General features: G+C 39.8%; 1 protein-coding gene across 1 annotated transcript in view; it reads right to left on the reverse strand.

Moving 5' to 3' along the window:
* Positions 1 to 2,451: 2,451 nt before the first annotated feature.
* Positions 2,452 to 15,333, reverse strand: part of LOC307036071 (LHFPL tetraspan subfamily member 4 protein-like) — a 46,603-nt gene continuing 33,721 nt past the window's right edge. Inside the window, exons 2-4 of the mRNA XM_079676074.1 lie at positions 10,946 to 11,182; positions 6,073 to 6,089; positions 2,452 to 3,638 (exon numbers count right to left, since the gene is read on the reverse strand). Coding sequence (XP_079532200.1) covers positions 3,585 to 3,638; positions 6,073 to 6,089; positions 10,946 to 11,182 — 308 coding nt within the window. The 3' untranslated portion in view covers positions 2,452 to 3,584. The remainder of the gene's footprint in view (positions 3,639 to 6,072; positions 6,090 to 10,945; positions 11,183 to 15,333) is intronic.

Genomic DNA, 15,333 nt, shown 5'->3' on the forward strand with positions numbered 1-15,333 from the left:
TAAGATGATTGGTAGATGTATTCTAAGGTCTGTGCAGCCTGCATGGACAGCATCATTAATCAGTAAGGGCTGTTGTCTTAAAGGCCCAGCTTGGAAACCCAGAGTAGTACCATCATGCATCAAACTGAAACTTAACTAACAAGGGAGTAATGTTTCGTTTGGCCAATGACTCGATCGCAAAAGTGTAGACTAAAAAATGCTAAAGTCCAACTTGTTAGTAGTTAGACGCTCGTGATTTGTCAACTGGGGGGGGGAGGTGCTCGTGAATTGTTGTTACGGAAAGAGAGGGGTTTTAGGTTGCCATAAGGCTGTTGACGGTCTTATTATACATCCATTGGTTGGTTTTGTGGCACATTTGTAACACACAGGGTGGAGAGGTGGAGTGAGGTAGAGAGAGAGAGAGAGGTTGAGCGATGGAGAGAAAGGGAGAGAGAGAGAGATTGAGCGAGGGAGAGAGCGAGGGAGAGAGCGTGTGCAGCGGTCTGCTTGCGCACAGAGCAGGAGTTTTTGAGAGAGCCGGCTTGAGAGTCAATTTCTCTTCAAAATTTAATTGATTGCCAGACTCTCTTGTCCCTGGCTGGCTTGCTAGCTCATTGGTAACGTAACTGATGTCTTCTAATGTGCCTGCACCTGGCGCTGAGCTGCCATATTCCTTTTGTGAGCTCTTTTTGTTCTTGAACCACTTCCTGATATCCATTGTTGTCGATAAATATAAATGATAATAGCCAAACTAACCTAGCAAGAGTAAACTGACAGGCTGCTGTGCCGCATTTCACTTAAAAACCCACACGACTCATCCCAGCGAAAAACCAGTCTTGCGCGCAGAATTTCATTCAGAATTTCCTAGCAAAATAAAAAAATGATATTAAACTAATCTTTCATTTTTCAACATAGTTTAATACAAAAAAATAACAACGATAAACATAATAATAAAAACATGTACAAGTTTTATTCCGCCCTGATTAAAACAACGGGCCCAAATCCTGGATGGGCGGGCCCGGCCCCATGGGGCCCGCCCATGACGCCGGGTCTGGATGCACTAATAATTTATACAGGCCAAAATCTGGCTGGAATAAAGATTTTACTTTAAAGTGGACCTATCATGCTATATTTTAATAATATAGTGTAGGACCATACCTATAAAAGGCATATTTATACTTTTTATTTTTCAAAATACCAAACAGATCATGCATTTTAGCCATTCCTCATTTCGCTCAATTTAACACTGTCTTTGCATGGGCTGATTCTGTGAGAACAGCACCATCTACAGGCCTGGCATATGTACTACAGCGTCTCCAGCGCTTTCGAACGGCAATGTCCGTGGCTGTCTCCTCCTGATTGGTGGAGTTGGCCCAATAACCGTAGCGCCACTTCTGTGACGTCATAGAAGTGTTCAAATCTGGATCAGTCTGTATCAGATCCGTTGCAGCCCCTTTTTAAGAGATTTGGGTATGGAGGAAAATAGAGAAGGTTTTGTTTTCTGACACTTGGTGAGTTCCCTGGAACACCGGGGACACATATTCATGTATAAAAGACGTACAAAAGTGCATTTAGCAGGTCTCCGTTGAAAAAGAGATCAATGATCTCAAGGGATACACCTGGGTAAATAAAGGCTTGAAATGAAATGAAATGACATATTTTTACAGAACGAAATCCATTGGTTGTTTGTACCAGCAACTTATAATAACCCATATTTGTGTATTTTCATAGGCGCCAGGCACTAACTTTTGTTATTATGAGAGGGAAAATTAGGAGGTCAGAAAGCGAAGTAAAGGAGTGCATACTCCATGTCGCAAGGAGGTCGGGGTGGATGATTGAAGACCAAATATCAACATTAAATGTCTTTATCTAAATCAATTAAGTAACGCAACAGACATATGTAAGGTAAGTTATATAAGTAGGCTCCGTAACCTAAATTCTGTATCAAAACCTAATTATTTTAACCCTAATCCCTAACCCCTGCACAAAAAAGGATATTTTCCTAAACATAACGTGTTTTTACCTAAACCTAACCAAACTGTGACATGCTGGTGTCCTGCCATCGGTGGGCTGAATTAGGGGAAATTCCTTTAGGGTTAGGGAGTTTGAAAAAAACATTCTATGTGATGGTATGGGTTGGAGGACTCGTTGGTATTAAACGTAAAATCAAATCGTTCAGATGAACAGCCAATTGTTTTATATAAATAATGATTCTATCAGATTTTTGAAGATGAATACTTTTAATAGTGCATCCCTAACTAATTGTAACATGAATTACAGTTTAATATATATGCAGTCCAATTCCTTATTGGATTTTAATTCCATTGTGATGTCGCCCGTTAGAAATAAACTGCTGCAGATTACCTTTGTGTGATTGAATTGTTCATTGAAATGGATTCAATTACCTCTCAGGGCTTACTGTATGATTGTGTGACCCCCGTTCTCTCCCCCCCCCCCCCCCCCCAACTGGGCAACACATTCCAATTTATGAAACAATAAACTGTGTGCTTTTATGACACGAGCAATTTCATTTCTGTGGGGACTCGACACTGGTTTGGTTCTGCAGGAGGGTCAGTTACAGTGAAATACTGTTTTGAGAGAGATAAGAGCTCTGGCCTCCAGCCAACTGTCGTAATGCGCAATTGCAGCCTGTCACATGTTCAACTCATACTTGATATCATAGGCTATAGCCTACAGACGCATCATCAACTGTGCTCATAGTTGAAATGTTGACTTACAGACCTCATAGCGGCAGCGGCAAAAAGAGTAAAGTATCTCCTTGCTGGAATGAAGCATTTGCTATTTTTTTGTATACGAAGTAGCACACGTTCATATGATTAAAACCAGAAATGCATAACCTCCTGGTTATTACAGGAGTTCTCCCATTAGCTGTGCCAAGCCAATCACTTCTGTGTTGTCTTGTTTGTCTGTAGAAATTACAACCTTTTTGTTGCTGTTGTAGCAGTGACAAATATTTCAGCGCAACTCATATGTTTTGATCCCGAGCACTGATAGGGGTGGTGTCGATTGCGGTGCTACATCATTGTATATTGTAATTCTTTGAGCAAATATAATCTTGGTATTATTGTTGGGATGTCACAATGCTACATAAATAATACTTTTTGGATATTTCTATGACTTTATTTTCTGTTATGGTATTAGAACTGTAAAACATGTTGGCTATTTTATAGACTAATTCCATTATTATTGGACTTAACGGGCCTCATGCAAGAACAATTACAACAGTTTGAACTGATTAATTTAATATAAAAAAATAATTCATGAATTCTATGTCAGGTACAGTCACAAACAGATACTATGCATTCTGCACAGGGAGAAGAAAAACTCTTGTGAATTTGTTCAAGAAATCTTGCTGAGAGGATGCCATAAACCTATTTTGTTGAGAAAGTTGAGTGATAAATGCACTGTACAACTATTTTTTTTATCTTACAGAATCCTGTACACTTGGTGTGTGCATTAAGATTGAGTGCTATCCTGATCATTGGGGATAAGAGAAGAAAAGGGCAGAAGAAAAGAGAGGGAAAGAAACAGATGTAGTATAGAGAAGAGAAGAGGAATGAAGTTTTCCAGAGCCATTGTTTCCCTCAGTGAAGACGTTGTACTCCATACCTCGGCTCTCTTCTGTCCCGCACTTCAATCTGAAGAAAACAAAAACAAGACAAATAGTGAGGCAGAGCCCAAGCAAATGTAACTTTAAAGGGGCCTTATTTTGGGGGAGTTTTCCATTTTTGTAGTGTTTGTGTGCATGTAAATGGCCTGCAGAGGCTAACATCCCAAAGCTCTCTCCACACTTCCCCTTCTGCAAGGAGCACCTCCAATGGAGTCCTTTGTTGACGCTGTGACATTATGACATCACTATATAACACTCACACTTTTATTGGCTACCTTCCAATATATAGTATGTGATATTTCCCACACATCTCTTAGCGGTTAAACAATCACAACAGAGACAGCCAACTAACCAATCAGAGCAGACTGGGCTCTGGTTTCAGACAGAGGGTGAAAAGAGGTGCTGCAGCACAGGCAGTATAAGAAAAATAAAAAGCTTTTCGAACATCATAAATCAGGTAAACATTTCAAAGTAGGAGCACAGATGGCACTATAGGGACCCTTTTGAACCTATATTAAATAACCAATGACAATATCCCTGTTGGGTGCCTTAAGGATCTTTCAGATAAAAGGTGACACTACTGTGCACTACTGTGCTCTGAAATCAATTCCCAATGGCTTGTGCCACGCAACAACTCTTTTTGCTCACCAAAGCGCTGTGACAAATACCCATGAGGCCATTACAAACAAGTCACCCAGACAAAGAATTGATGAAGAAATTCACTTTATGTGTTCTATTCCTGAACTGTACAACACAAGGTTTGCCCTGTATTGAGGCATCGAGGAAAGCCCTGTCTTGGAAACACATTTCTGACTGGGTAGGCATACAGGGCTATGTAATCTATCAGGTGTGTTTTAACAGATAGCTTGTTGCTGGCAACAACAAAATTACATTGATCGCTAGAAGTTTTGTAAACTCTGCCTTTTTTCTTCTCTTCCCCAACTTCTCCGTATACCTATTCAGATGAGCACTGAACTAACTGAAAAACTAGCACAAGTCACGTTGTGTCTGAAATGGGCTTTATAGATGGTAAGGCTGCTGTTCCATTTATTTCTATGTAGGCTACAGAAAAGGTGACATATACTGTACATTAACAACACATTTGCAAACTGTTAAAAAGGTAAGGAATAAGTCAGATCACAATAATAGTAAACACTATTAACCTGTTAAGCCCGAGAGGCTGCGGTTTCTTTTGTCACAAAACTGTGTCTCAGGGCTTCTTAACATTTAAAAACCTATTAATGTGTCATACCCGATTAACGGGAAGAAACTCAGCTAACTGACACAATACGAACCAATTTTACCGAAACAAAACACAAGTCTCACAAGCAGTGTCTAAATGAGCCCTGAGCGAAAAAAGTCTACGCACTTAGCACAGAACTCACGGTACAAATACCCTTATTACTTATTGTAACTGCACATACAAGATATCGATTAGCAAGCTGAGATTCCACCGATTCCAGAAATATAAGTCAATGAGCGATCAGAACTCGCAACAGGGGAAGCGAAAACAGACATCACAACACATAGCATTACGGAGCTTTCACGGGACATCGTCTTACCTTAGCTGCTATTCTGATCAAAAGTCATGTTCAATGGCATTAAAACGATAAAAACGCTGCTGAAGGTTAATCCAATGGTTAATCCAATGTGTCTGTGTCACTTTGAAATGATTACTGATAATCAATCCTTCCATTTTTATGTCAATAATGGAGTTTTGTTATTAGCCGCTATGATAGCCACCAGAGTGTATCGCAGCTTCCAGTTCCGGGGCATTCTGGCTACGCATCACTCATTCACCAATGGGTAATGTTTAGATGGATTTTAGGAACGTCCCCTCGATTCTATTGGCTCTAACGGTTAAAAAGAGATGTCAATCATCAAAATCGAACGAGGGGGGCCAGAGATATGGAAAATCCACCCAAATGACCCCAGAAGTGGGTTTTATTTTCTAAATCTCTCTAAAAAGGTCACATTTTAACTCTAACTTTTGGACGGAAACTATAATTTAAATTGTTTTACTCTGTTGAATCTGAATTTACTTTGAAATAAAAAAAAAAACTATATTGATTCTGACTTTTCTACATCCAACTCACAGGTTTATCATTGCTTTGAGAAACAATGTGTCATTTGTTCTTGGAATGTCATTTTCGAGATCTGAAAAACAGGCCCAGGGCTTAACAGGTTAAATGTGCAATTATGTCATAGTTAGGATTTGGTGACAACAGCTCAAGGATACTGGTTGTCATAGTAAGAGAGCAGTCTTTCCTGCTCAAGCTTTCAAGGTGCACATAAGTCAGAAAGAGCAGGAAAATGTATGAAGTAAAAGCAGAATAGAGCATAATGTCCTCAGTGGTGTTTTGTCCCCAAAACAAAAATGTGCGCTGTCAAAACGCTCCAAAGCTAATGAGGCTCTACAAAAGCATATTCCTCCAACATGAAAAATGCTAAAGTCAACTTACCCTTGACACAGCAAAATCTGCAACGACAAAAGAGAAGAAAAATGTTGGCATAAACACAGTGAGGCAAGAGCAGAAAAAGTGCATGTAAAACATGAATCTGCTTGGGTAAGTATGAGTAAAGTCATCACTAAAACACTCATTTTCAACTTCTCCAGCTTTAGTCCATAGTTTTAATCTCTTTCATGTGTTTTACGTGGTTGGTTCATTTTATATTTTTACAGTATATTTGAAAAAATCCACACATGTGTTCTAATTATTGACCTAATTCAGCTTTCATGGACTGTCCACAGGTTTTCCCATAGTTTTGTTGATATAGAAACATTTACTTCTATCTTAAGAAATGTGAGCGAAACACAAGATGCTTTAAATGTGTAAAATCACGAGGTTAATCAGATAAAAACAGAAAAGACACGCCCACGCTCTGGAATATCTCCAGTTACCATGGAAACCATCAGGGAGATAGACCGTCGGAGAACCGAGACATCTTATGTCACTTTTCTCCATCTCACTCCCCCTCGCCTTTACTCTATCCGTCTGTACATCTCTCAGTCTACTTTGTCTTATGTCAAATATCTCTTTCACCCTCTTTGCTGTTGCTCGTTGGGTTTATTGAGTCAAATCAAACACATAATCCTTATGTAAGAAGAACTTTTGTTGTTTGCCATTGTATCTGTTACTCTTGCCCCTCCACTACCCTCTTTTAGCATTCCTTTCTTCCTCCTTCACTTCTTCTCTTTTCATATAGCTGAAACAATGCAATTGAAGGGCCCTGATGCAACATCATGCAAACTGTCAGAAACCCTCTGGAGGACGTCCTCCCGCTCTTGAAAAAAGCACTGAAAGCAATTTGGTTGGAGTTACTGAGGTCAGGTTGGAGTGCAGTCATTGCAACTGGTGTTCCTGTCAATGGGCTCACAGTTAAGACCTACAAATAAAATGAAGATTGACCGGGCATTGAGGTTTTTTTCCTGTGATCTTTTTTTCCTTCCTGATTTAATAATCAGGTTTATGCATCGCATTGTCAATCTCACCTGGACAAATATGGCGGCTTGGTCTGAACCATTATTCTCCATGGAGCAATATAGCGTCAGTTTTGAATTTGGATCGCTGCATCTAGTTGCCTACAGATGTAGCACTGAATTTCAGACTCCAGCTTACAGCTTCCTGCCTACGACCTGCCAAAGACCAGTATAGAGGAATGTTAATCCCTCCCACTATTTTCCAAGAGGGCATTGCCAGATTTTAAATTTCAGGTTTTAACCAGGAGATGGCGCTTCATTCACAAATACAGAAAGACAAGTTTCATGGACTTTCAGTTGTGTTTTGAAGAGCATTTGAACACATCAATACTTTAGATCAACTAAAGTATATCTAATCTTGTAATTCAATAATATATAATCTTTATATATTAAATAATCATAATTATAATGTAAATGTTTACATTACACTGCTTTATTTGTTATACTCATACTTTAACCTTTACAATCGTTTGCTTTAATATGCAGTATATTTTTGTGTTTGCTTCCTCCTGCTCCCTTTCGGACACATACTGTATGATTTATTATTATTATTAATATGAAGATATTATTAAGATAAGATAAGATGTTACTTTATTGATTGAACATTTTAGTTTAGAATGTGCTGTCCCACGGTAATTCAGAAGGCTCACAGGTCACATTCCGACCATTGTTTAAAACAATAGGTGCTCTCACACCGTCTACAGTTTGATTTGTATAGAGGGAGCTCTGTCAGTTTTCGAATTACCCATTTGCTTTCGGGGAGCCCTATTTTTCAGAGCACATCCTGTTACTAAATATGTCACACGCACGGTCTGTTGACTGGCGCAGCAGCGCGGATGCGATCAATTGCTATAAAAACACTCTTCTACTAATACAGACGGTGTCACTATGCCGGCGGATGTGGCCGTTGTTGAAGCCTCTTCAGGCTCCGCATCGGCAGGCCTCTCCCTCGGTGTGGAGCTGTCAAGCTCGACCCTAACGCCACTTACAGCCGGCCAACTAAAAGTTGTTTTCCGTTCACGTTGTCATTTTTAGACTCCTTCGCTTCTTTGCTTGTGAATCCAAAAGCTGTGACGCTTGGCTGTTTTCGTTTTGCCATATTTTTTATTACAAAGCAGGAGTTAAAAAAATATCAATATGAACATTTCAAATACCACGCTGGCATCACCGCCATAACCATAGCAACCTAAGTAAGAATGCAGCGCCGCCACGTACAGATGGCAACACCCAGACATATTCACAAATATAAAACAAATATTCAGAAACTGTAATGAACAATAACTATTATTTATTTCAAGAACTGTTATTTACAGAAACTCAACATTTCTAATCTGTGTGACACAAATATGCACGATTGTTTTGGGCTCCCCCTATTTATCTCAAAGTCAGCCTTCAGGGGAGCTCCCTCCCTCTTCGGGGGAGCCAAGCTCCTTTAGCTCCCCCCCATTTCGAACAGTGTCTGTGGCTGAATGGCCAGCGATTAGGTGCGGCGAATTTATCATAGGTGATCAGAGCTAACTGCCTGCCGTCAGATTTCATTTAAAAAACAGATCTGATTTTAAGACTATTTCTGCGCTCATAAAGAATGATAAGAATAAGAATAATGCGTATTGAACTGGTTTCATTAATTAGTGAGTTTATTTAACACTAGAACCGCCATTCGGGTCAATTTGTGTGATGCGTGTTGTGTGTGTGCAATGTAACTTTTTTTCAATAAAATATTAAAGTCTCCCAGTCCGTGACTTTTCCTGAAAGTGTGTTATGTAGCACCCTATGTTGTTAAAAATTGCATTCTAATAGCGGGATTTGACGGGTTTAGGTAGGCCTATACAAAAACCTGTGGCGGTTCTCGTGTTAAGGTAATTAGGTACAGTAGAAGCCCTTTTTTATCAGTAACGAATTTAGCAGTTGAACATAAAAGTCAACTAACTGAGGGTCACTTGCAATGACAGTGTTGTGTCTAACTGTAAGCTTGTCACTCAGAGTAACCTACCGTTATAGCTGCTGGAGAAGAAAGATCAAGGGGGGAGGGGGGAGAGAGCTGTGGTTGATGGGCCATTAGTTGTGTAAATACACAGCTGAGAGCTGCCGTTTCATTCAGACTGTTTAAAAAACTGTAACAACAGACTATTTTTCTTAGCGGATGCATGTCGATTTAAATCAATACATACAACTATTTTTTAAATCAATACAACTATTTTTTAAATCAATGAAAACATTTTCTAAATCCATAAAAGCATTTAAATTAATATTGGGAATCATGTCGTTACTTTGTTGAGAATGTGGCCGTGTAATAAGCGGGATAATTTGCAGCGACTTGTTCCTTATGGGGAAAATAACACCCGTCATGTGTGTGTAGAGGTGTGTGTGGTTAAAACACTTTCATGAAGTGAAGGAGGTTTTCCTTCTATAAAACAGCTGTGGCCAGCAGTGAGTGTCACTGTCACGGACATGAATTCATAGATCAAGGCAGACTGGTGCACACACTCTCCTGTCCTGCCAGGCGAAATGCCCGTTCTAAGCCGTGTCCCTCACTCCTCACATCCCAAGCATCCCCACAAGTGTATTATGTTGTTACATCTCAGATGTTATGTTTCAGTTGTGCTCTGTCTATGTCAGTGATGCAAACGTGTCACCTTTCGGCGAAATTCGCCGTTTTGAATCCAAAATAAGTCGTTTGTGTGATTCATGTAGATCTGCAATACAAATATTTTTGGGGTATGGGGGGGGCTGGGACCCGGAGTAATCTGCGGCCGTGAGCTGTTATGTGTCATCATGACACGCATGGTGTTCTTTTTGTATATATTATAATGAAGTACGAGCTGTGTGCTCGAGTCTTCCTGCCTGTCGGCTCTGCTCATGGATGTATAATAAGGCTCTGCTGCTCCGAGATGAAATATAAATTAAAGGAGACAGTCATTGGATGTATTATAAAGAACAGCAAAGTCATGGAAGGGATGACGTCGGGGTGGATTGATGTCCTTCACTTCAACTTACGTATATATGTTAATTCGGTTAGGTAATGCGGTTTTGCAGGATTAACATTTAAATTAGTTAATGGCCGCAAATAATTACATGTTATCACAAATGTCATTCACTTTTGATGAATTGGATGTCATCTATTCCTTCAACTTCATCATAGTCAGCAACAGCAAAGAGCGACATTCAGGCTAATTCATTCCATTTCCTGAGCAGCCCTATATTTTAATGTAGCGCACATTTTAAGAAGAATGCATGAGGCTCTAGAAACAAAGGATGATTTTTAACTGTCAGTCTGAATTGTTTCCTTGCATCCAAAAAATGTAAGAAATATTCAAAAGAAACCAAAGATATGTAAACTTAAAGTTACATTAGACTCACTGAAGGCAATATTTTTAAGGTAGCAATTCATTTTCGCTGCTCAGCACATGGTTTGGGTCAGAGATAATTATTTTGCAAACCTTATGTTATTTTTGTACCAAATGTTGTTACTGATCAATTTAAAGGTTGGTTTATTGAGCCTTCAAGATTTTTCTTTTGAAGTGCCAAAGTCCTTAACTGTCAATGGAACTTAACGAAAAATGCAAAGTTATGTAAACGTTCAAAAGTGCGGAGAAAGTTCAGTCGCGTCTGATGCTGCTATGCTAACCATATAATTGACATCTAGAATCTCTGTCTATAGTTTTATGCTTTTGCATTAAATAACGTAATCTCAAAACCCTTGAAATTGCCTTTTTTTTTACATAATGGACCTCTGTGTTGCTATGTTTTTCTAGCAAGTATCGCAACAAAGTTCTAACCTGCAATACAAGAACAATGCTGCCCACATTTTCACGTTACGTAATTTGTAAGATTGCAGATTTTTCGCCACTAACCTTTGTTGTCTATCTGCAAATCATCAAGATAGAAATCTGTCTGCCGGTTGCCAAGGACAAAGGCCAAGAAGGAGAGGATGAGGGCGTCCAGGATGCCCATGATGGCCAGCATATAGGCCCAGCGTACCGAGCAATCGCCCAGTGAGTATTTCCCGGCATGCTCCCCGCACATGTCCCGGATCACCTCGGCGTCCCATCCGTCGGGGAAGATCATGCAACCCAGCACCAGGCACACTCCTGCAGCAGGTCACAGAGAGGAGAGAAGCAGGGTTATAGTGTTGGATATTTAGAGTAGAAGATATTTTTAAAGTTTCAAACACCAGAGAAGATAGGAAGTTCAGTTGGTTAAAGGGAATAGGTGGATTTGGTGGCTGGATTTTCATAAACCAGCAGCTTTAAAATGTTGCTTTCCTTAAGTATTCTGATGCCATTACATTCCAGAGGGACACTTCAACATGCCCGTTCTGTAAGCTGATACATTTGGGCAGTGTGCTTTATTCAAGCAGCAGACTTCAGTCAAGTTTTCTCTCATGTCTTTTGACACTAAAGGGTCAGGACAGAACAGAATGAAAGGAAACAGCTCTCTGTCAGGTGTATATGGGGGTAAACAGTGAGACATAGAGAGATGGAATACATGTAAGTACTGTATAAATTCTCCCCCTGTAGACATCTAGTACGCGTCAGAATTTTAAAACAACATACAAACAAACAAAAGTGAGTGCGCAAATAGCCACGGACACATGCAGTACAAAGCCTCTCTCGGGAAATGCTTACATGCCATTTCGACACTACAACAAAAATGGTAATCTATACTTTACACCTCTGCTCATTCATCAAAGTGAGCATCACTGTGGAGCTGATGGGGCCATTTGTACTTGCTCAACCAGCATTGTTTAAACAGCATTCAGCCTGTGCCTGAAGGGCTGTAAGTAAAGCACTGGGCTCCATTGGGAGATGGGGAACACACATGGCAGACGTCACACTGAATCTCCATTCCAGACTAGACATGTCTTTTCCACGGGCAACATCACTTGTGATACACATAAAAAGGTCAGACAGATTTGGCTGAATTGGTGATTATCCTAGTTTTTTTTTTCATGATCTTCAATTGTGAATGTTTAAGTGGCCATGTGTGTCTGTTTATGTTGGGCAGCATTCAGACACAGTTGTTCCTTTGTGGATCGAGGCGTACAGTAACACAGAGAGATAACTGGCTAGAATGTACTCCGAGGATTCTGCTAATCTCCATGCGAAACATATGAAGCTGAATCTTTCTGGTGGCACCCAAGCCTAAAATCTTAACAACAAGTTTGGACACACAACCGATACAATCTGTTTTAGATGAAAAAAATATTTCCCAAACGTAATTCAAATTGCAAAGAAATAGCTGATATCAAAAACAATGGATCTTACCTCATAGGGGAAGGCCCAATTTTTGACATGCGATTCCAAATTGCTCACATATAGTTACTCCAATATTCATCTATTTTTGTACTCATATGGGATTTGACATCGCAAACATTGGCTTTTACTAATTTGCCCTATTTTGAAAAATGTCAATTAGGGTTAGGGTTAGGGATTTGCTGTATTTTTAGCTGACTTTTTAAATTCCTCCTCCAGACTACATTGGAGAAATGTCAGTTTAACTCGCAATGGTTTAATTGCACTTTATGTGCACAAAATATATAAATTCAAGCACTTTCAAAGGCTTATGTATTTTTACGTTTATTTTCCAAAACTTCTAGAGCCTGGATTTATTTTTTACCTCAAATTCCCAAACTATCAAGGGGTTCAAGGTTCAATTGGAACCATAGATCCCTTTTGAACTTTTTCATTGTTTTTCAGCATTATAAATGTGAATAGTACAGTACAATATTACACACAAGGTACATTAATGCGATGTGCTACTATTCAGGATAAATACAGTTTTTTTTCATTGTCCTTTTCAGTATAGATCTTTGTGGGACTACACAATGTCATTAGTGAGCATAGTAAGCCCTTGGGGTAAACATGTATAAGCCAGCACTGGCAGGACAACAAATATGTCAAGGTTTTTACATAAGGGGACATTAGCTTGAGAGGGGTTGAAGGGGTTTATTGTGTGGGTTATTGAACTACCAACAGTATAAAAATATAGTCGTGCGGAAATAAATTCCCCTTGTCTCAAACTCCATTTTTTTGTGTTTGTGGTTTGATGCCTGAAATATCTGTGATGAACAAAAGCTTAAGAGATTTCTCATGTAGTTCTACTACATAATATATGTCAGTAAACAATGATCCCACTCGTGAATGTCCGAATCTTCTATGTGTCAAACTTTTTTTGTTGTAAGTGACTAAATTAACTACTGAGCATCTTCACACTAAACATTAGCAGCCTATAGCTTAGCAGCCATGCGACCGTGAAGTGGTTAATTTATAGCCTAACGTAAGCTTTTTTTTACTTCAAGAATTATAAAGTGGTGTTAATGTGTGGAGATTATCACGCCGGACAAAATATGGTACATATGTCATTAATGATTGTTTGCTACAGGTCTTATTTTATTCAATATTTAACAGGGGGAGAGTATGACAAAGAACTCTGACAAGAAGTTAACAGGGGACGTTGGTTGAAGGTAACCCTATCCATTAAGCCACTTGATTCCCTTAATTTATTTTATCTGAAAGGGGAAGACTGTTTAAAGTAGAAGATTGTGATGGATAGTTTGATCTAAACATTACATGCATTTTAAGAAAAGGCAGAATGGCAGGAAAATGTGTTTGTCGTGTCTGAAAGTGATGGCTCTGATTCTATTACACTGTCACATTAGTGATTCCCTCTGAAGGCCCTGTGTTTCACCCACCAGCCATCCATCATGAGAAGATGGTGGGTGGTGAACTCATGGCAAAAGATAAAGGAGGATATCAGATTAGTCACCACCTCTCTGTGTAAAGCAGAACACCATGCAAATATGAGGAATCTTATTTCAGACAGAGACCGTTTGAAAATGGGAATTCTCCTCGAAATGACGAATGACGAAATGATAGCAGGCGTAATGAGAGAAGGTAATGAGAAAAAGTATAATGACGATAATACAGTAACTAATGAGAGAATCAAAGAGCAATGGAACTAATCGTTGAGGGAAATCATTATGTTATTAGCTTATTTTATGACCTTTATACAAGATATTAACATAAACGAGATATGATAAAATAATTAACTGAGTAATGAGCTGCAGGTAACATGTTTTATGGGTTTGTTGGAGCATTTCAAATCACATTTTCTATATTAGATTATGTTTGAGCATGGAATATAATCTTAGTTAGTGATGTAATTTCATGTTGTGGAAAATACTAGGGTGTTATGAGTTGCTCCGGTCATTGGTTTGGTCAGTATTTGCAAAATCGTACTCATCTCTGCTAGTCATTGCAGTGATCTCGGAAATAGGCTACATTGCTTAATATAGGTCTGCCGCTTTTAACTCTTCTGGGCCAATGAAGTCACAAAGGTTTGAATTGGGTAATATTTTTTCGACTAATTTTTGCATTTACAAATCACATGGAATTTGTGTTGAAACAGGGAAGAATTAAATGACATGCTTCTTCACTGTACATTTTACACTTACATTTGGTTCAGATTAATTAATAATCGAAACCGATTTTGAACCGAAGTCGATTTGAAAAAAGTATTCCGTCCACACGGAATCGGCTCAAGAAATGTGTCCGTCCAAACTAAACTGCTCGAAACCGCTGGAGAAGCTGTAGTACATATGCTGACCCCCGTAACACAGATAAGGTGAAGACTTGGCCTGTTCCACGGTCCGCTACAGAGGTGCGTGCTTTTCTGGGTCTCTGCTCATATTATAGGAGGTTTGTGAGTCAACCATCTGACGGGAAAGGATGTCCTTTTTCATTGGACGGCGGATTGCCAGGTGGCATTTGACTTTTTGCGGGATGATCTTTGTGCCGAGCCTATCATGTGTCACCCGGACTTCCCCAAGAGTTTCGTGCTGTGTACAGATGCTTCACAGATTGCTGTGGGGGCTGTGCTGTCACAAGAAGCGGATGGCCTGGAGAGAGTGGTGGCCTACGCTAGTCGCTCCCTCACAGCAGCTGAACGGCGTTGGTCTACCTACGACAGGGAGCTGTGGCAGATAGTGTGGGCAGTGCGTAATTTCAGGCATTACTTGGGTCTTCTCCCCTTCACAATTATCACAGATCACCATCCTTTTTTGGGTCTGCGATGACTTCAGGTTGACAATGACAGGATGGGGCGTCGTAGCCGTTGGGCTCTGGAGCTGGACCCATACGACTGGGTGATTGTGCACAAGAGCGGGGCCAAACACACAAATGCAGATGCCCTTTCACCCAGGCCTGACACCCCTGAAACTTTGGAGAACTCAGGCAGTCTC

This window comes from Notothenia rossii (genome assembly GCF_949606895.1).
Source record: "Notothenia rossii genome assembly, chromosome: 4".
Lineage (NCBI taxonomy): Eukaryota > Metazoa > Chordata > Actinopteri > Perciformes > Nototheniidae > Notothenia > Notothenia rossii.